Raw genomic sequence first — 22,220 nt, 5'->3', positions numbered from 1 at the left:
GAGATAATCAAGACTCTAAGGCTGCTTTTAGGAACAATATAAAATCTCCTTATTTGAGAATTAGTTTTAGAGTGAATTTACCAAACATTATTTACTAAATATCTTTTCCCGAACATGTGCTAAGAAACATGTATCCATATCACCGCTGCAAAAAGATAACATACTTTCCACGAATTTGCACAACTCAGTACAGCACATACAAAGAATTGAAGTTAGTTTAATATACGAGCTAATGAACCACAAATCAGCAGGCAGCAACTGCAATACGGTACCCATCAGCTAAAATGTAAAATAAGTACCCGTCGTCCCGAGCCATGTGATTAATCATGTAGAACTAATGTCATATTGGCTTAAAGCGATCTTAGCAGATCATAGAATATCAGTCAATTCAATGTTTTCCATCTATGTAAAGAGATTATTTTTCCAATGAAGTTGCCACATGTTTCTCTCACTGTGAGACCTGAACAATGCTCATAACAACCACACATTCGGGTCTTCCTACCTACCTATCTGTTCCTCTTAAGATCAATAACTATGACACTGATGTTATCAGAGCTTCTTCGCCCCAAAGCAAGCCGGGTTAACAATGCAGCAGCCAGAACACTTCTTGATGGATACAATGGTTCAGCCCTTTCATCTTCTACCATCCGAGGCCCAGCATTGAGGTCTATATCTGCAGCAGCTTCAGGATTTTCTTCTCTAAGACATTCACTAGCAACCTCACAAGCCAAGTTGTTTGGCAGTACATCCCACATGCCATCGCTTGCAAGAATTAAGCACTCATCTTCAGCTTCCCTTTTGGTAAAAGTGATATCAGGCTCTGATGTTACAACTGGTTTAAGATACCCATCCCCTGTTTAGACAGAAACAACATACGCTCATAAACTGTACTGAAAATCAAACTAATGGCTTTTAATTATAGGAGTTGTAATAACTATACATGTTAGTGTTCTAAGTTTTAATGACATAAATGGTTATAAATATGAAATAATATCTACATTGCTTGATCCCTTAGGAATAAACCCCTACTTTTCCATTCATCTGCAGATTGTACCAACAGTAAACTACATGCTCAGTTGGTTGTAACATTATAGAAAACTCCAAGATTGGTAGGCAACAAACTAGAAGGAATTCAACATTATCTCAGAGAGAAAACACAATCTAAGATCTAGCACAAATGCAATGATTCAGGGTAATCAGTAACCATCTGACATCTGCTATAGCAAACTTCTGGAAGTCAAGAAGCAAAAACCTCATATAATCAAGTCAAATGGTGTACATTGTCCTACTGCAAGTTACCACTAGAATTCAGTGCTCTTCATGGCAGCCGCATGAAACAAAAACTTGACACAAAATTGGGCACAATTTCATAACATGAAGAAATAAAGGGGCACAAGTCATAAATCAAACAGAGTTATATACTAGCGTAAAGAATTTCATAAATATTTGACATCCAAACTTACCAAATATAGCATCACAATGTTTTAGTAAAATGTAAATCACTTGCATCATCAACTATGATTGCTTTTAGACCATAGGATCATCCATGACGTTCTCCACTGGCATCTTAAACCTTCAATCAACAACATGCATATAGCCAATGTCCAATGGCATAAAAATTATAACTAAGCCAAAAGTTTCAACTGCTTCGACTCCAAAGAGTGGAATAGAACATTATAGATAAAATCAATGATGTTAAAATATTATCAAAACCAATAATAAATATGAGAAGCCTCCAAACCTATTCACTTTCTTAGATGCTAGTTTCAAGGAATCAATGAACTGTCCACGGCTTTAATGTTATACCATTGCTTACATACTCTCCATAAAATTGTGGTTGTTCTAACTACGTTAAATATCAAGAATTAATCCTGGATTATATGGAAGCAACACCAAAATAAAACTTCTTTAGGATAATACCAAAATTTGATGGATCAAAATATGCAAAATACACTGCAGTGAAACGTCTGGGAATTGCACCAAACAGTCAGTTCTTTGCGTGTCATACATCAAACAAGTGATATCATATAAAATGCAAATGATTAAAACAGCTTGACGATTTCTTTGGAATAAAATACCTATAGCTCGGGACATGGCAAGAATGCCTTCAACTCGTGCTCCGTTCACAAAGATGACTCTTCCCCCAGAAGCTTCAATCCTTGCAAGTTCATCTGGTCTATCCGGCTGCCAAAAATGATGAGTGTTGGTGTAATTAATATTTTATGAAGAGTAACTTAATGGGGGTAGATTCCATTTAGTAAAGTAGGAAAAATATTTATAGCCAATCTCTTTAAAGAATAATACTAAATGGAAATACAAATCTATGCGACAGAATTATTGAAGAAGTGACATGCCACCACAAGAGAAAAAGAAAATGACAGAAATGTTGAAGAACATATGTTATCATCACTAATACGTCAGCAAATTTAGTGTATAACTGCATAAATGCACAGATTTGTGCAAGAAAAACAAAATAACAATTTATCGCTGCATGCAAGTGTAATGTCATCATCTATGCAACGACAATAATCAAGTGCAAATGTGAAGTTTCCAGTGCATAAATAAAACAAATCTTACGTCACACTTGGCTATCCTCATGTTTACTAAATATATGCCTAACGGACAAGGATCCTCTCCTTGTTTAATGAGTGGCTAAGATTGAGGTCTGAAATTGTTTTTCAATTTATTTACAATGAAGCCAACATTTTTTCGCTAGATTATGAAGGCAAGGAGAGGCAAGGAGAGATCCTAATCCATGCCAAAGTGGGATAACTTTAAAATGGCAATTAAAATTTCAAAACATTGCGGAGCTAACCATCGAGGTTATATGAAAAATAAGTATTATTAGCTAGGCTGTTACCACTATTTTGTATCATGATATAACCATTCGCTATCGTCGAGTTCATTAGATGGGTTCCAATAATCGGATAACTTTAAAATGACAACTAAAGTTTCAAAATGTTGGGGTGCTAACCACCAAGGTTAAATAAAAATTAGTATCATTCGCTAGGCTGTGCTCGACCAATTTATGTCTAGATACAACTATTGCATCGCACCATTAAAACCATTGCCCTCTATATCACTTTGGCGATATATAAAACATCATTACCACCAGAAATTGTACTTGATTGGATTGAATTAAAAGATATTAACTAGTCTTATGTTTGATGTCCTGGCAGGATTAAATGGAACTGAAATGAATTGCTCAAATTTACTACTAATCTAGTTAAAGCTAAATTACTGCTACCAGTTTTAACTTAGATTACATATCGAGATTTAGTTAATGATTCTCATTAACATGAGAATTTATCACTGGGCTAGATATCCTAGTACATGAACCATTCTTCTGTAAGCGTTTAATTGGCCCAAAGACAGGGTTGAGACTATAATCCCACATCAGCAATTCAATCTTATGTAAAGTTCTGCCGATCATTTAAAAGAAAATATATATTATAGACAATTGAACAAGAACAAATAAAGTGTTTTTTTTTAAGATTAAAATACAATTTACTGACCACAATTACAAACAATACTTGCACTATATTTTTAATAGTGAATATATTAGAAATAATTTTGAATTTTACAAAGAATACTTTGTAAGGCACCATTAAAATACAAATTCCAAAGGAGAGCAATTTGGCAATCCAACACGTGACAAAAAAACTGATGAATACAATTGTCAAAACAGACTAATGCAACAGAAAAATAAATAGAAAGGACAGCTGTCCAACATCAGAGGCAGAGCCATATCGACGTGAAGAAATTACCTTGTGATCACAGCTAAGAGGAATTGCTCTCCCAGCTCGGCAGAGGACGGCGCGTGAATCGCCGCAATTGGCAACAATGATGTGTTCGGAAGTTAAAAGTGCCACCACAGCAGTGGATCCACTGAGCGCCACCTCCATCGAGTGAGCAGCACAATCGCACCCAACGCTCCCACACGCGCACGTGCTAACTGCCACCTCGTCCATTCTTTCGCAGCACCTCCTTATCGCTCTCCTCCACCGGTCTTCCCACTCAGCAGTGTTTTCTGTTTCCCGTTGAGGCTCTTCTCTGGTTGAGGTAATAGGTCCCGCTCCCGCATTCGCATTACCCGACGTGCACCTCACGCGCATTAGCTCTTCCTCCATGATCACGTGCATTTTCTCCTTGCACAATGATGACACCTGTACGTATAAGCAATTCCCTGATTAAAAGACTAAATTATCCCCAATCCTGCTTTATCATCTAACAGTTAAGCAAGGATTCGATAGACTTTTTATTTTATTTTTCCAAAAAATAAAGTTGATTTCGGAAATTACGTGACGTCCACCATGGCCGTCGTACACAGCGAAGAAATGCACCGGTCTTCGCCAATTTATATCCGGTGAGCAAAGACTCGTCCGCGTAGAAATTGCATCCTCCATCTCACGTGATCTCCCGGTGACGGACATCGTTCCGAAGATAGGTTCGACAGCTTGAACCTCCGTCGTTGCCGCCAGCGAAACAACCTTCTCCGTGCCCTCGCCCGAAGAAGGAGACGAATTCACGTCAGTCTCCGTCGCTGGCGTATCTTTCGTTTCAGCCTCCGTGCGCATTCTCTTGCCCTCCGCCACACGATCCGAGTCCTCCGTCCGCTTCTCCTTTCTAATATCACTAGCCGTAGGCTCAGAACTTGTGGCTACAATTGCGCCGAACCGCCTCATTTTTATTCTCCGGCGCCTGCGCTCCCTGCATTTCGCTGGCGAATCGTCATTTTGATCACTAGGCATTCTTTGATAAACCTCTGTCATTGGTAAAACTTGTTAGAAATTAAACTAAGCAAACCGTCAACACCGCCTCCGATCATTGTAAAAGACGTCATCATGCACAGTAACAAAGCGGAGAAATGAAATGAAAATAAAAATTTATTTTCTTTTTAATTTTTGAAACGTAAGAAACAAAGTGGCAACGTGTTGAGTTTCCTCTTTCTCCTCTACAGTGTAAGGCCAGCTCAACGGGGCAACTTTCCCTGCCTGCCCAAGCTGCCCGTCACCGACCAAACTTCACTCTTTAAACGACACGTATCCTCCTTGACACATCGGTTTTCCTTTGGGCTGTCTTCGCCCATTTCGCTAATCAATTTCGCAAGCCGGGACGTATCGAAGTTTGTAAAGCTGCCACGTGTCAAAAGAGTTCCATAAAGTGCAGGACCAGCACAAAGGAGCTAACATGTGGTCGAATAATTTGACTCCACGTATATACGCAAAAGAGACTGAATGGTCCCCGCGATAGTACGTTTCGATAGACTTTTCAACTATTTTTTTTTTTAAATTTTTCTCTTTAACAGTAATCTTAGTACCGTGCATACGTGGCAATCTGTGGAAGCACCAGCAATGCGCGAGTGACGTGTTCGGTCCAGAGCTGACACATGGGAGAACACGAGTTTAGAAGCAAAATAAGCGTCACAGGTGTCTGTTAAGAATACCAGTTCGCCAAAAATAGTACATTATCTATTTATTAAAGCATTCTCCATTAACATTACTGTTTAGTGAGACAGGAAGGAAATCGTTACGTTAATTTCTTAAACTTTACTAATATATTCTGTTTTTTCATTGATCGATTAATAGTACATCAATTAATTATATTATGTTTTTTCATTTAATTTATATAATTTTTTAATTAATCATTTTTTCATTTAACTTACATATTTTTGGATTTAATTTTAATTTAATAAATAATTTAATTAAAAAAATATGGATCCAAATATTAAATTTTTCAGATGCATTTGCTTCCAGACCTAAATTCAAATCTATATGGATTTTGAAGTACAGATCTATATTTTTTGGATTTAAATATTTTAAATATTTGTAAAGATCTTTGTGGATACGAATCGGACCAAGATTTTTTCACAATCGCTTATCATAATGTATTATTTCCCTATATATATTAGTAAAGTTTAAGAAATTCATGTAACGTTTTCCTTCCTGTCTCACTAAACAATAATGTTAATGAAGTATGCTTAATAAATAAATCATGTACTATTTTTGGCGAATTGGTATTTTTATTTATGGATTGATCATGTTGTATGTTATTCTAGGTATTAAATTGTTGATTGTTGAATTATGATTGGATTTTATTTGATTTTATTAGGTAAATTTGTTGAATTTTAAATTATATTTAAAATTTTGAATTTAGCATTGTGCGGATCTGGATATTTAGAAAATATGTCCTCAATCCACATGAGTATTACCGATATCTAAATCCATATATTTTTTTGTGGATCTGAGTGTGGATCAAGATCCCAAAATATTAATGCGGATCCAAATCCAAATGTACCCACATTCAGATCTGGATTCGAATTTTTCTATCTTTAATTACAACAATCAAATACATTTATTAGATCCTTTACCTTTGTGGGAAGCAAAGCGACGTTGTTAAGGGTGGGTATTTGGTTCAGTTTGAACTTAACCGAATAGAATTCAGGTATATTATGGCAGTTTGGTTCAACTCAATTCGGGTAGCAAAAATCAAATGGTTCAAAAATCTCTGGACCAATTGATTCTTGAACCAAACAATACAAAGAAAAAGTTAAAAATAGAATTTACAAAAATAAAAATTTGAAAATTAAAAGCTTTAGCCTAAACCAGATCAACATAGAAGCTCTTTGACTCTTAACATAGTTGAAACATTGATATTAGCACAAAATTAGTTACAATCTTCTCTTTTTTTTGAGATGACAAGAAGTCTTAATCAATTAGTTCAAGAAAATGAGTTTATGGATAAACTTTCAAAAGGTAAGTTTTATAAAATTTAAATTTAAGTTTGTTTTAATTAGGTTGCACAATTTTGATTTATGTAGCTTTTGTTCACATGGTTCAACATAAAGAATATTTATGACAATTAAGCTGGTACTTTTATTTTTTTAGTTAATCAAGTAATTACCAATGTGATATTATACATTTTTTTTTAATTGTTAGTTTTTGGCTAGTAGGTCAGTTTGAGAGATAATAAAGTTAATGTGGATATGAAAGTTAAAGGATTCAGAAGTGGTGATTGAGAAAGCGGTCAATAGTGATGAAACTTTGTAGTGAAGTTTATTTTGTAATTTGTAGTGGATTTCTAGATTATTGTTGGATATTATTTTATTTTTTTATTGTTTGTGGATTATGAACTCAAGATTATTATTGTAGTAATAATATATTGCTATTATATCATTTTTTGTAAAATATACAGGGTGAAATTACTCGAACCAAATCAAACCAAATCAAACCAAACCACATAACCGAATCGAATCGAACCAAATCAAATTATTTTGGTTTAGTTCGATTGAATTCTAGTGTTTGGTTTGTATTTGGTTCACAAAATTATAAATCAATTGGTTTAAGTTTGATTCGGTTTTAAGCCTTAATTGAACCAAACCAAATAGTGCCTATCCCTAACCAAATAGAAATGTTTCAATTTGGAATTTTAAAGTGCGAGAACGTCTGAGAAAACATATAAACCATGCGATTTAAGCGCTTCAAGTTGTAAGCCTTTAAAGCTACACAATTTTAAAGTTTTCTCAGAATTTTCTCGCACTTTAAAATCTCGAACCATAAATCTACTATATATATGTGTGTGTGTGTGTGTGTGTGTGTGTAAAGTTGCGTAGACCATTCTCACACTAACCGTTTACCACTACGTTTTCTACTATTGTCGCTATTCATTCAATCAAATCCAAATTATTCTGATCATTACCATAACCAGCTCTCTCTCTCTCTCTCTCTCTCTCTCTCTTTTTAATTTTTCCCCTTAAAGTTTAAATGATAAAATACTGATTTCAGTGTTGAGGCATCTTTTGTCTAACAAAAAGAAATCTATTTGAACAATGATTTATTGCTAAAAGGTGTAAATCTTAAACAAATAAATATAAAATAGTAACATTATTGTTATATTTATTCAATTAAGGTACTTTTGGACTAAAGTGATTTTTTTTACTATTATTATGTGTATGATATTAATTAATTTTATTATTAAAATCTAACATATTACATAAGAGATTAAAGACATTTTAAATGGTTAATTTTTTTTTAAATATAGGTCAAATACGTGACACGATTTTGATAAATTTAATATTTGTATTAAGTTAGAATTCGAGACTTTTGACAGATTGAACTTTTTTCCATCAAAATTTGACTGGATATGCGAACCTTAAGATAAAGAATGTCAAAGTCATGGTTGGGCACCGCCCATGAACATTTTTCAAATTGGGCACCCAAATTGAAGTCCAAGGAGGTGTCGCCTAAGGAAAGAAAAAAAAAAAGGAAACTTTGACAAAGAAGAAAGAAGAATATGCAAATGGTGGTTGGCACACCAAAATGGAAGAAAAAAAATTATTATTTTAATAGCCAATATTTGGCTATAAAAGGGAGCTCCTCATTTTGTTTCATTCATCCAAAATCTTAGAGCTCTCTAATTCATTTGTGAAAAGAATTGAGAGTTGAGAGTGTTAGAGTTTTAAACTATTGTTTTAGTGATTTGAGAGATTGGGTGTATTGAAGTTCTGGGTAGTGAGCTAAAATATTACAATACTTGTAATCCTCATTTTACTAGTGAAATATTTTCTTTCTGTCTTCGCCCGTGGACGTAGGCTAAAAGCATAATCACGTAATTTCCTGGTGTCATCTTTTGTGTTTATTCTTTATTTTCTTCCAATTTTATTTTAGCCGCGGCCCTGCTTCACCCATCAATTTTCTAACAGTGGTATCAGGGCTATTTGTTGAATTTTTTGGAGTCGGGTACTGTTCACGTAAGGGATACTGTTCACACATAAAATACTATTCACGTATACGATACTATTCATATATACGGTACTGTTCACGAGAAACAGTGGGAACGATCCAAGAATTTTGTGGTGCAAAGCAAGGAATAGTGGTGTGAGTAAAGCAACTGTGTGGTTTTATACATGTCTAGGAAAGTTTTGTCACAAAGGCGATAAGAACCTAATGAGTCTGAGTTTTAAGTGGGACCATTGTGACACCTCTAGTCTTTTCTGGGAACTTTCCTGGTGTGCATATTCACACATACTCACAACTATTCAAGGTGGTACACGAGCTTGTGTGCGGTATTTATCAACAAAATGGTGGTAAAGTATGAAATTGAGAAGTTCAACGGGAATAATTTTTCATTGTGAAAAATGAAAATGAAAACTATATTGAGGAAAAATAATTGCTTGGCAGCAATTAGAGAAATGTCCATGGAGATAACTGATGACAAGTGGAACGAGATAAATGGCAATGCCATTTCTAATCTATACTTGGCATTTGCGGATGGAGTATTATCCAGTGTGACAGAGAAAAATACAGCGAAGGAAATATGAGATACTCTCACAAAATTGTACGAGGCCAAGTCACTACACAACAAAATCTTCTTGAAAATGAATCTCTATACTCTTCGAATGGCGGAATCTACAATGGTGACCGACCACATCAACACCTTGGTGACTATATTTTCACAACTCACCACGTTGGGTCATAATATAGAGGAAAATGAACGTACAGAGGTTCTACTTTAAAGTCTACCAGATTCGTATGATCAACTCATCATCAACTTAACAAACAACAATCTAGCGGACAGTCTGGTTTTCGACGATGTTGCAGCCTCCGTATTAAATGACGAGAGTATGTGGAAAAATAAGAAAAACAGACAAGCAAGTTCGCAGCAAGCGGAGGCGCTATCGATGACGAGAGAGAGATCAATAGAACGTGGCCCCAATGGGAGTCACAATCATGGTAGATCAAAATCTAGAAGTAAGAAAAATGTTAAATGCTACGACTGTGGCAAGAAAGGGCACGTCAAGAAAGAGTGTTGGAGTAACTAGAAGAGAAAAAAAGGCAAAGAACCTGAGTCATCAAATGCTCAAAGGTGTGTAGCAAGTACCTCAGATGATGGTGAAATTCTCTACAGCAATGCAACAACTATTTCAAAATGCAGAAAACGACTATCTGACGTTTGGCTCATAGATTTAGGAGTTACCTGACACATGACCTCTCAAAGAGAATGGTTCCACACATATGAATCTATCTCAAGAGGATGATATATATGAGAGATGATCATGCATTGGAGATCGCTGGTATTGGTACTATCAAAATCAAAATGTTTGATGGTACAATTCGCATAATTGGGGAAGTGCGACATGTCAAAAGTCTGAAGAAAAATTTATTCTCTTTGGGACAAATAGACAGCCATGGGTGCAAAACTCATATTGAAAATAGGATCATAAAGATTGTTAAAGCCGCGGTTGTATTGATGAAGGCAGAAAGGATCAGTGCTAATATATTCATGCTTAAAGGAGAAACACTACAGGAGGCTGATGCGTGTGTCGCATTAAATGGAGAAGAATTAATGATGATGTGGCACCTCAAACTCGGTCAAATGTCAGAGCAAGGTTTGAAGATTCTCTTTGAGCGAAAATTGTTTCCGGGGCTCAAATTGGTAAGTTTACCATTTTGCGAGCATTGTGTTACAAGTAAGCAGCTTAGATTAAAATTCAGTAGATCTGTTGCTAAAAGTAAATGCATTCTAGACTTGATTCATTCTGATGTTTGAGAATCGCCGGATATGTCCATTGGAGGTGCATAGTACATGGTGACTTCCATTGATGATTATTCCAGGAGATATTGGGTATATCCAATTAAGAAAAAGTCAGATGTATTTCCAATGTTTAAAGAATACAAAGTGCGGGTGGAACTTGAATATGGTAAAAAGATCAAATGCTTAAGGACAGATAATGGTGGAGAGTATACAACGAGTTTTTTGCTTTCTGTAAGCAAGAGGTATTCAGAGGCAGTTCGCGGTGGTATACACTCCTAAATAAAATAGAGTGACAGAGCGGATGAACATGACTCTTACAGAACGAATAAGAGCTATGTTGAGGACTGCTGGTATACCCAATTCATTTCTAGCAGAAGCAGCCAAAACTGTCTATTATATAGTAAATCGATTACCATTCACTACAATTGGGCTGAAGACAGAGATGAAGATGTGGACTGGAAAGCCAGCTGATTACTCCTACCTACATGCATTTAAATGTCTTGTGTACGTGATGTACAATGCCCAAAAAAGAGCAAAGTTGGATCTAAAATCTAGAAGATGTATCTTCTTGGGATATGCTAATAGAGTAAAATGGTATAATCTGTGGGACCCCACTCCCTACAAGATCGTCATCAGCAGAGATGTTATTTTTGTAGAATATCAACTGCAAAGGAAAGATGCAGATGATGGCACTATAAAAGAAAAGTCAGAGACTGTGCCGATATATGTGGAAAATAATCCAGAAGATTTAGATTCTTCTGAAGCAACACCAGAGCACGAGGAACAAGAACTAGTCGAGTTCGAGGCTCCAGAAGTTCATCAATCAACTCGTGAAAGACGACTGCCAGCGTGGCACTCGGAATATGTCACATATATCAATGTTGCATATTGTCTTCTAACAGAGGATGAAGAGCCATAAACTTTCATGAAGCTTTCAACAGCTCAGATGTTGCTTTGTGGATGACAGCAATGCAGGAAGAAATTGAAGTTCTACACAAGAATAAGACATGGGAACTTGTACCATTACTACATAGAAAAAAAGCTATTGGAAACAAATGGGTCTACGAGATCAAACGTGATAGTGATAACCAAGTGGAGCAGTATCATGCAAGATTGGTGATGAAAGGATATGCTCAGAAAGAAGGTATTGACTTTAAAGAGATATTTTCTCTGGTGGTTCAACTTACAACAGTCAGAGTAGTCTTGGCGATGTCTGCTACATTTGACTTACATCTTGAACAGTTAAATGTGAAAACTGCATTTCTTCATGGAGAATTTGAAGAAGAAATATATATGCTCCAACTAGAAGGTTTTGCAGAAACAGGAAAGGAAAACTTGGTTTGCAGGTTGAACAAATCTATATACAGTCTCAAACAGGCGTCGAGGTGTTGGTATAAGAGATTTGATTCCTTCATTATGAGTCTTGGATACAACAGACTTAGTTCAGATCATTGTGCATATTACAAAAGGTTTGAAGATAATGATTTCATTATTTTGCTGTTGTATGTGGATGACATATTGGTAGCAGGCCCCAACACAGATCGAATCCAAGAATTGAAGGCACAGTTGGTGAGGGAGTTTGAAATGAAGGACTTGGGACCAACAAACAAGATTCTAGGGATGCAAATTCACTAAGATAGAAATAACAAAAAGATTTGGCTTTCTCAGAAGAACTACTTGAAGAAAATCTTACGACACTTCAACATGCACGATTATAAGCCAATTTTTACCCCACTTAATGTAATTTCAAATTATCCTCAAGTATGTGTCCTAGCAATGAAGTAGAGAGGAATGAGATGTCTCGAGTACCGTATGCATCAGCAGTGAAAAGTTTGATGTTTGCTATGATATATACTAGACCAGACATTGCACAAGCAGTGAGAGCAGTCAGTCGATATATGGCGAATCCTGGTGGAGAGCATTGGATAGCTGTGAATAGGATTCTGAGGTATATCAGAGGAACCTCATATATCGCATTATGTTATGGAGGATAAGAGTTTACTGTTAGGGGCTATGTGGATTCAGATTTTGCAGGGATGTTGATAAAAGAAAATCTAGTACTAGCTATGTGTTTACACTTGCGGGAGCAGTTGTAAGCTGGGTTTCAAAACTGCAAACCGTTGTGGCATTATCTACAACAGAAGCAGAATACATGGCAGCTACACAAGCTTGCAAGGAAGTTATTTGAATACAAAAGTTATTGAAGGAGTTTGGGCACAAACAAAAGAAAATTTCTGTGTTTTGTGACAGTCAGAGTGCTTTGCACATTGAAAGGAATCTAACTTTTCATTCTAGGACAAAGCACATAGGAGTTCTGTATCACTTCGTTTGAGAAGTAGTGGAAGATGAAAATGTTGATTTGCAGAAAATCCATACCAAAGAGAACCTAACAGATGTTTTGACCAAGCCAATCAATGCTGACAAGTTTGTCTGGAGTAGATCCTCTTATAGCCTAGTAGAAACGTAAGCAATATGATTATGGCGAAGCAGAAAGGATGGTGTGGAGATTGATTGATTCTCAATCAAACCTCCAAGTGGGAGAATGTCAAAGTCATGGTTGGGCGGTGCCAAACCATGAACATTTTTCAAATTGGGCACCCAAATTGAAGTCCAAGGAAGTGTCGCCCAAGGAAATAAAAAAAAGAAAAGGGAAACTTTGACAAGGAAGAAAGAAGAATCTATAAATGGTGGTTGGCACTCCAAAATGGAAGAAAAAGAATTATTATTTTAATAGTCAATATTTAGTTATAAAAGGGAGCTCCTCATTTCGTTTCATTCATCCAAAATCTTAGAGCTCTCTAATTCATTTGTGAAAAGAATTGAGAGTTGAGAGTGTTAGAGTTTTAAACTCTTGTTTTAGTGATTTGAGAGATTGGGTGTATTGGGGTTCTGGGTAGTGAGCCAAAATATTACAATACTTGTAATCCTCATTTTACTAGTGAAATATTTTCCTTTTGTCTTCGTCCGTAGACGTAGGCTAAAAGCTGAACCACGTAATTTCCTGATGTCCTCTTTTGTGTTTATTCTTTATTCTTTATTTTCTTCCAATTTTATTTTAGCTGCGGCCCTTCTTCACCCATTAATTTCCTAACAAAGAATTTACCCCTTGGCACTATAAGAGGGGCAATTCAAGAATTGTTCTCCACATAGTTGTGAAAATGCCCTGCTCAACGCATGCATGTTTAATGTTTTGCATCTGTTGAATTAGTTTAGTCTTTATCACTTCCAATAATGGAAATGTATAATGCCATGCATATTTTTTATTATGTTGCCTTGTTTGATAGTCTATTCTACGCTGATTAGGACAGGAGGAAATACATCAATAGGGACAGATACTGATGGAAATTGAATTGCCAATCTATCCTAGCTCTGTGGGATGTTGTTAACTTATGTGTAGCCTAATTTTGCTTTGGCTACCTCAATGTGATGATTTGATAACTTACTATTGGTCTATGAAATTGAACTTATGCTCAGACTTGTGCATTGGTGCCATGAACGTTTTGGCATACGAGTTAAAATTTTCGAAATATTTGACGTAGTTACTGAAATTACGAATCTTATCAGAATGGTGCCGGGTAATTATTGAAGGGAAACAAAACGATAATCCATTGCAAACACTAAACCTTATGAGCCTTCTGGCTCTTAAACAACACACACTTTGATTCTAACAGAATCAAATAAAAATACTTATGGTGAAGTAAAAAATCAACCAGCAGAATTATATTGATGACAGCCTGGTTATAACAATTGGGCTTCTAACTTTGTGTACTCCATCTTTCCAAATCAAACCTCCAAATTCTGGAATCGTTTCTGGAGATTTTGTTGTGAAAGTAATCTTGTAAGAAAGTTTCTGGTATTTCTTAGTGAAATGTAATTTTTGGGGCTCCACTTTAATGGCTACACCTTTGAATGGTGAAACAACAACGTGGTAATTTGAAACAGGAGGCCCAACATTGGTGACAGTTCTGCGGAGAGTCAATGCAGAAACGTTTGCTGTCTCTGGGAACACAACTGAGATTGCTGGATAATTCAAATCCCCTGGCTTGGCAATAGAGTGTCGGCAAGTTCTATTTGCATACTTTCGGAAAACTTGTAGCTCCATCGGAGTTAGCTTCTGTGAGCAGAGGAAATCGAAGTAATCCTGTGCATTAATGTCATAAATCAAACCTGGGTCCAGTGCTTTCACTGGATTTATGTGTCCTGCACCGTGGTCATACGGACTTGAAGGTTCATATGATGAGGCATCTTTAAGAGGATTGTGTGTGTTATCATGAACATAAGCTGTTGTCATGAGGGCAGATTTGATTGCCGCTGGACTCCATTCCGGATGCCTTGCCTTGAGCAGAGCTGCAATTCCACTCACATGAGGGCAAGACATTGAAGTTCCAGACAATATGTTAAACTTCACTCTCCGGTGATCCGCCGGCAAGCTTGATGGCCCTGTCTCACCACTCCAAGCAGCAAGAATGTTCACTCCGGGTGCCACAATATCAGGTTTCAGAATTTCAAGTGTAAGGAAATTTGGCCCTCTGGAGGAAAATGCTGCCACTACTGGGGACGGCTTAATGCCCACTCTGGTGCCTAGCAATGCTAGAGATGCCGTTGCTTTTGGACTTGTCAATGCGTATTGCTTAATCTCTTTCCCTTCAATTTCTCCCACAGCAACTGCTGGCAGTAAGTGACAATCTGCAACTAGCTCCTCTCCGTTTGCTGCTGTATTTGCAAGAATCACGCCAATTCCTCCGGCATCTTTCACAACTTGACCCTTTTGCACTCGAGGACTAATACCGCGGTCACAAATCACAATTTTTCCGGCAACCGTGGTCGGATTCAAAGTTCCCTCCAAGCACAAAGAGCTTGAGTTGCTTGAGTTGCTTCCCATATAAACCACAGGATATTGCTTATTTGGCAACAAAGCCCTCCTGCCTTTATACAGTGAAACTCCAGTTATAGTCCTGCCAGTTCCAAGCTTAACAGTAGCAGGAAAATCTCTATCCAATGTGCTAGCACCAACTGTTGTAATCCATGGCGATACATTTGTGAGGCTAACAGGATCTGGACCTCCATTTCCTGCAGAACATGACACAAAAACACCCATTTCCATTGCTCCAAACGTAGCTATCGACAAACTGTCACGATGATAAGATGACACTCCACCACCCAACGAAATTGACAAAACATTCACTCCATCAGCAACTGCTCTATCAACCGCCGACAAAATATCTGAGCTGAAGCAACCTCCGGACCAGCAAACCTTGTAGGCCGCAATTCTCGCTCCGGTGGACATTCCCCTAGCCGTTCCATAAGCGTAACCAAGAAGATTTGCGCCATGTACAGGAGAGCCAGCAACAGTGGCTGCTGTGTGAGTCCCATGCCCGTCTTGATCTCTTGGTGATTTATACTCGTTTTGCTCGTTAATCTTTCCAGTAGCAGCTTCGTATCCACGGTAGAACACTCTTGCACCCACAATCTTTCTGTTACAATGATGCTTCTGGAAGCCACGGCCCGTTTCACAAGCGCCTTTCCAATGAGCAGGCACCGGCGTCATGCCCGTATCGTTAAAGCTTGCACTTTCAGGCCATATCCCAGTGTCAAGCACTCCAACAATAACGTCATAATCAGCTACTTTCTGAGACCAAATACTTGTGCTGTCTGCAGGTTCCAGCCCAAGAAACAGGGGACTCCTTGTCGTGTGGAGCTCGTACTTGGTCTCAGGAAATATGGCCATTACACCATCTTCTTGTTCTAGCCTCTCAGCTTCTTCTTCACTCAACCGTGCTGCTACTCCATGGAAAGCAGTCTGATAACTGTAAATTATCCTGTCTTCATCATTTTTATAAGCTACCGATTTCACAGTCGATGAGAACCATTCAGCGTGATCCGAAAAGGATTCCGGCATGGCAGACTTGTCCATTTGGACAATATAAGTCTTCTTCGTTGATTCAACATCGGCAGAGAAGCCAATGCTGAAGGCTAGGCAGTTTGCTAGAACGAAAAAAACCCATTTCACTACTGGATTTTCACCCATTTTTCCAGAAGAGCAAAGAGAGACCGACGGAGATAAAGATAAAAAGCAAAACGAGTGATTCTGTCGAGCTGATGCATTAAGACTTGAAATATCCAAGAGAGAGGGGGACCTTTGGCAGAATAATAAAGAAGGGTTGGTATGGTTTTTGAATGCCAACGAGATTTTGAAGAGCTGATTGGTGGTAGTAGTAAATACGGTCATGGTCCTTTGGGACACAAATTTTCCCTGTACCTCAGGCCCTTCTTGGTGATGTAGTGCCGTGACTTCTAATTTACAATTATTGTGGAAAGAAATAGCAAGTAAAAATTATTATTTTCGAAAAATGATATATGGACAAAACGCAAAAGGACGATAAAATAAGGTAAAAATAAAAAAGACGTCATTTTATTACCTTATAAATTTACCATTTAGATGAGAAGTAATAAAGTTCCACAACTAATTATTAAACGGACCCAGCAGATACCTCATCTACCGTTCGAGTACAAAAGATACTATTTAACTATATATCTACGGTTTTAGTTATCGAGGAGATCAATGATTGTTCACATTGGAAAGTTGGTTGTCCAAGCGGTGAAATTAATTTTGAACGGCGCAGAAGGTAAGATTTATCAACTTATGAAGATTTCATTTAATGATGTTTGTGTTTTTATTGGCTAAAATCTGATCAACAAGGTCCCCCATACGCTTTTCACAGGATGTATGCATGCAGTTTCATCCTGACATGCATGTGCTCACCGTGGAATGGGAAAATTTTTAAGATGATTACTCCGTTTCCATTTTCGAGATTTGGAGACTTGCTTACGGCCTCTGTTCCCGTGGAAATTGATTTGGGTTGCGTTTTGTTTTAGGAGAATTAAGATATTTAATGAGCGTTGTGTGCATATGAAAATTATAATAATTGTGCTAAACTGCTAATGTTGATGGCTGATAAGGTGGAGCCTATTTTTGTTGGAAGTGAACTCTCGAAGATGATGCTGTAACCACTTCATCAATTTCCTCATTAAAGCCGTCCTCAATAACTCTTTAACAAATAGATGCTTTACTTTCTCGAAAAAGAAAATGATTACTTTCTTTTGTAGAATTTTTTTTTCCTGTATCAATTTTAAGAAAAATGAGAAACAGAAATAGGAAATGAAAATGGGAATTGTTGGCCTCCTCCTTCACTATTCTACACTGGGTGCCTTTTAATCTCTGTTGAATATTTTCTAGAGAACCGAGAACCACTGCATCACCATCCTTGGAAAAGTAAATTTTGGTTCTCCTTCAAGAAACGATTTTGAGAGTTGAGACTTGAGATGAGACTTGGAATTCTATCAGTAACCCGTTACACCAGAAATTGCAAAACGATTAAAAACTCTTGAAAATCATAGCCTTTTTCCTAGCAAGGATTCAAGCAAACTAGAAATTGATCAAGATAAAATGAGTAGTTGGTAATTCAAATCTCTTGATTAAATTCTATGATAACGCAATCCGAACATTGAGTATTCTTGATTTACTTTCAAATACTAGGAACAAGGAAAAAAAAAGTCTACAATAAAAACAAAAGACTCAAATATTTTGCAATCTTACAACATACTTTATAAAATTATTTGATCCAAAAATTTATTCTAATGAGTAAAGATCCACAATAATATTAAACAGTTATCACTGTATTGCTCCATAAAACGTTCTCCTATAATATTTTTTTCCTATATATATATGCATGGAATTTTATTGCAAAAAACGTGCATGCCATTGTTTTCATTTTCCCTTCAGTAGTTGCTTCGACGAATGGGAAGCTTGTCAAGTCACTCTAGCAAGAGAATTTATTTATTTATTTTTTTCATCTGTTCCAAAAGAATAAAGTCTGTTTGCCTTAAAAAAGAAATTGACGAGCTGGAATTTTCTCATCTATTTATATACAATTGAATCAATTATTGTTTCAAGCGTCGGTGATTTGGGGCGAGGGGGTTTTGTTTTTATGAAATAAAGTACGTACATAAATTTACAGCTAGATGACAAGTGAGAGCAATTAAAGATAGACAATTAATTAATGGGTTCCTGTCAATCGAAAGTAGGTTGCCTTATGCTTAAACTGAAACAATATTGTAGTCTGCATTTATTTTCTAGCAACAAGTAGCTGGTTAATCAAGCTTGTAACTAATCTATATTTGATTTGTATTATGTAGTGGGCCTATTATTGCTAGCAATTATGCAAGTTATTATATATTTCTGAAGGAAATTATCACAAAATTAATGCGAGTAAGTAGTAAATGTTACAACTTAGAATTTTAATACTGTTTTTACTTGTCAGTAATCGGAATGAGCTGGAATAAAAATAGGGAATGAAAATTAGAATAAGTTGTTTATTTAACCTACTTGAATCGGAATCAGAATGGGTTGAAATTCTATTGATGTGTTTATTTTATCTTGAAATCAAAATCAGAATGAATTCTATTATAATAAATTGCTAAAAAATACTTAATGACTTATTAGCATAATTATTATTTTATATTTTAATTATAGTGATTATTTATTAAAAACTAAAATTATTAATATATTATTGTTAATAATATATTAATTATTAGTAATAATTATATTAATAATTATTAAAATTGTAAATTAATTCATTATAATTATTAATATATTATTGTTAATAATATACTAATATATTAATTAATAGTAATAATTATATTAGTAATTATTATAATAGTATATTAAATAATTAATTATAATAAAAGTATATTAATTATTGTGATTATTTATCAAAAATTATAATTATTTAATAATTATTGTTAATAATATATTAATTAATTAATTAATTATAAATGAGGACAATATGATCATTTTTAATTTTTTGGAGGGTAAAATAGACATTCCAATAAATGGGAGACTTGTTCCCACTTCTGTTTGAATGAGTCTTTCATTTCTCATTCCCAAATTGTGATGGGCTCATGATTTCGATTTCAATTTCGATTTTCGACTCTATTTTGTTAAGTAAATGTTATCAATAATTCTGATTCCCTAATCTGAGAAGTAAATACAACATAAATATAAATCACCTACTACTTAACAGACTGGATAATTAAAAATGCAATCTTACAATTTAATTCCGATTTGCGGTAGTCTAAGAGAGTCGGATCGGATCGGAATCCGGTCATCAGCGCAGTACGGCTAACGGCTAATTGAATATTCAGCCCTTGCTCAATAATGGCATTGAAGAAGTCCAACTGGTGTCGACCAATTACTAAGCCAATTTCAACCCCACCTTGACCTTCTTCATCTCTGCATTCGTTAAGAGAGAAAGATCCATGCCCAATGTGACCCACCTCACTTTTCTTCGGTTTGCCCCACACCCGAAATCTGTATCATACACGCGAAATTTTGGCGAGCCAGCAACCGTAACTAACAGACTCGGCATTGTAAGTTTTTCTATAAAATGGGACAACGAATTTTCAGCCCCTGTTAGCGGACCGTTCTCCAGTTTACAAATAGCTCGTCCAATGGCTTTGGCTGCAACAACAATCCCATTACTCCCTATTAGCTCACTTCGCTTAGCCGACGCAGATAATCGTGCTAGGCAGTTGCCAAAATATGTTGGTGGAAATGGAAGCTCAAATCGTTCTCTGCAGTCTGCTGGTGCCATGAAGTGGTAAAGCGTGTCATCGTCCAAGTGGCCACCAGTAGTACCTTCCTCGGCCTCTTGTATCTTTATCCAAGGAACCCACATGAAAGCGCACGTTACCACATACGTAGATATGCGTGCTGCCGCCGGCTCGCTCTGAGTTTGAGTAGCAGTGATCACCAATTGTTTCAGTTTCTCAATCTCCGCACGTCTGAGAACCAACGTGAGACGGACCTTGTCTTGAGGAACAACTGCAGGAGGAGTAACTCCACCACCACTATTGGCAGAGGAAGGAGCCGAACAATTCTTCAAAAAATTACGCCAATCATTCAAGTAGATGGAAGCGAGTCCATCTGGGTCCTCGACCAAACCCTTTTCGTGGCAAGGCAAGTCTTCTAACCGATGGGTAACGGACATGGACGCCCAAAATTTCACAAAATGATTAAAACTTCTTCCATCGGCTGCCACATCGTTGACGGCGATCCCGATTGAAATGCCTGAATTTGGAAAGAAGGTGACTTGTACAGCCATAGAAGGCACCGCGTGCGTTTCCTCGGACAGCAAACTTTGGGTAGGCAGTTTCGGAACAAGTTACTGATGAAACCCATTATTATCTCGGGCTTGGTTAGCTGTAAGATGGTTAAAATCGGAGTCGGATTCAGCAACGGAGACCAGAACGGAGTCGCCTTTCTTGTACGAGATATAAGAGTTAAAGAGTGATTCGGCGGCGGTGGACAAATAAGATTGGCAGCAAAGGGGAAGAAATGTCGGAGAGTGAGGGAAAGTGAGTGCTTGAGATTGGGGTATATTTTGTGTGAAATGAGGAGTGTTGATATCGGGGAATTCATAGAAGAAGATACGTTGCATGGGATATATGGAAATCCATATCATGTCCAGAAAAGTGAGAGGAATAGTTTTTGGGGACACAGAGCTCCACGGGGGGCCAACGTGGCTTTCATCAACAACTTTCACCCTGTAGGATGATTCAGCCGCCATGGCCATCTCAGAATTCTCAGAATAAACTAAGATAGCGTTTACTTTTTGGATTTGATTGGGAATCCTGAAGAGTGGGAATCCTAGGATTGGGAGTGTGGAGTGAGAGCGAGAGTAGGTTGTTTACTTACACTAGAATAGAAGTATGGAATAGAGATCAGAATCCAATTTATGCATTTACTTTGTCTTGGATTATGAGTAAATAGTTTCAAATTACAATTTTATCCTTATTTAAAGAACTATAGTTTTTAATTACAAAACTAATAAAAAATATATTTAATGAATAATATTTATTTTATTATTTTTGTAAATTTATTATAATTATTAATATTCTTAATTATGAACAATAAATTATTAATTTTAATATAAAGTGAAACCTTATTTTATTTAATATAATTATATTAAATTTATTATTATATAAAATAATAAAATAATATTATTTAGTACAAAATTAATATTTTCTTAGAATAAACTATTTATTATTATTAATATTAAATAAATATAGTACTATTATTTTAAAATAAATATAATAATATTATATTTATTAATTCTCTATTAATATAATAATATTATTTTAAAATAATTTTAACTTAGAATCAATACAAATTATTATTTAGTTAAATATAATAATATTATTCAAATAAATATAATATTATTTATTTTATTTTATTAATTATAAAATATTAAATTAAATTAAATTAAAAAAATAAAAGGATAAAAAAGAGAGAGGTAAGAGTAGATTCTCACTCCCACCTACCCCAATGGGAGTCCCACTCCCACTCCCCACTCCAAAAATGGATGAGGCCTATAGAGTGAGATTCCCACTCCCTTCCCATTTTAAGGAAGTAAACGCTAGAGTGGAAAAAATCCACACTTCTCACTCCCACTCCAACAAATAAACACAGCTTAAGTAATTCACTTGAAGATGTTTCTGCTGCCTGCATATAAATCGATTGAGAAGAAAAGATTGCAAATATAAAAACAAATCTGCAACTAATTAATTGTACAAACATTTGCGGCGTCTCGCGGGAAGCCGTTTGTGTGGTCGAAATAGGCCCACGT

General features: G+C 36.2%; 2 protein-coding genes and 1 pseudogene across 2 annotated transcripts; all 3 read right to left on the bottom strand.

Moving 5' to 3' along the window:
- Positions 1-287: 287 nt before the first annotated feature.
- Positions 288-4,924, bottom strand: LOC18033189 (probable protein phosphatase 2C 75). The gene is made up of 4 exons (XM_006421727.2): positions 4,302-4,924; positions 3,768-4,166; positions 2,079-2,184; positions 288-853 (listed from the first exon to the last, which is right to left on the bottom strand). Exons 1-4 carry the CDS (start codon positions 4,770-4,772, stop codon positions 507-509), a joined length of 1,323 nt encoding a protein of 440 aa, XP_006421790.1. The 5' UTR covers positions 4,773-4,924; the 3' UTR covers positions 288-506.
- Positions 4,925-14,112: 9,188 nt separating this feature from the next.
- Positions 14,113-16,788, bottom strand: LOC18032817 (subtilisin-like protease SBT1.3). The gene has a single exon (XM_006421725.2). The coding sequence runs from the start codon at positions 16,760-16,762 to the stop codon at positions 14,252-14,254; it is 2,511 nt and encodes an 836-aa protein (XP_006421788.2). The 5' UTR covers positions 16,763-16,788; the 3' UTR covers positions 14,113-14,251.
- Positions 16,789-19,605: 2,817 nt separating this feature from the next.
- LOC18033224 lies at positions 19,606-21,167 on the bottom strand (annotated as a pseudogene).
- Between the last annotated feature and the right edge of the window lie 1,053 nt (positions 21,168-22,220).

This window comes from Citrus clementina, unplaced genomic scaffold, assembly GCF_000493195.1.
Source record: "Citrus clementina cultivar Clemenules unplaced genomic scaffold, Citrus_clementina_v1.0 scaffold_9, whole genome shotgun sequence".
NCBI lineage: Eukaryota > Viridiplantae > Streptophyta > Magnoliopsida > Sapindales > Rutaceae > Citrus > Citrus x clementina.
Note: the sequence above shows the minus strand (reverse complement) of the source record. Positions and strands in the feature narration are given on the sequence as shown.

Coding starts and splice junctions, on each gene's coding strand:
- LOC18033189 (XM_006421727.2), bottom strand. CDS start 4,772: ATGACAGAGGTTTATCAAAGAATGCCTAGTGATCAAAATGACGATTCG. Junction 4,167..4,301: donor ACGGCCATGGTGGACGTCAC/GTAATTTCCGAA, acceptor TTATACGTACAG/GTGTCATCATTGTGCAAGGA. Junction 854..2,078: donor TGCCATGTCCCGAGCTATAG/GTATTTTATTCC, acceptor CTGTCTAAACAG/GGGATGGGTATCTTAAACCA.
- LOC18032817 (XM_006421725.2), bottom strand. CDS start 16,762: ATGACCGTATTTACTACTACCACCAATCAGCTCTTCAAAATCTCGTTG.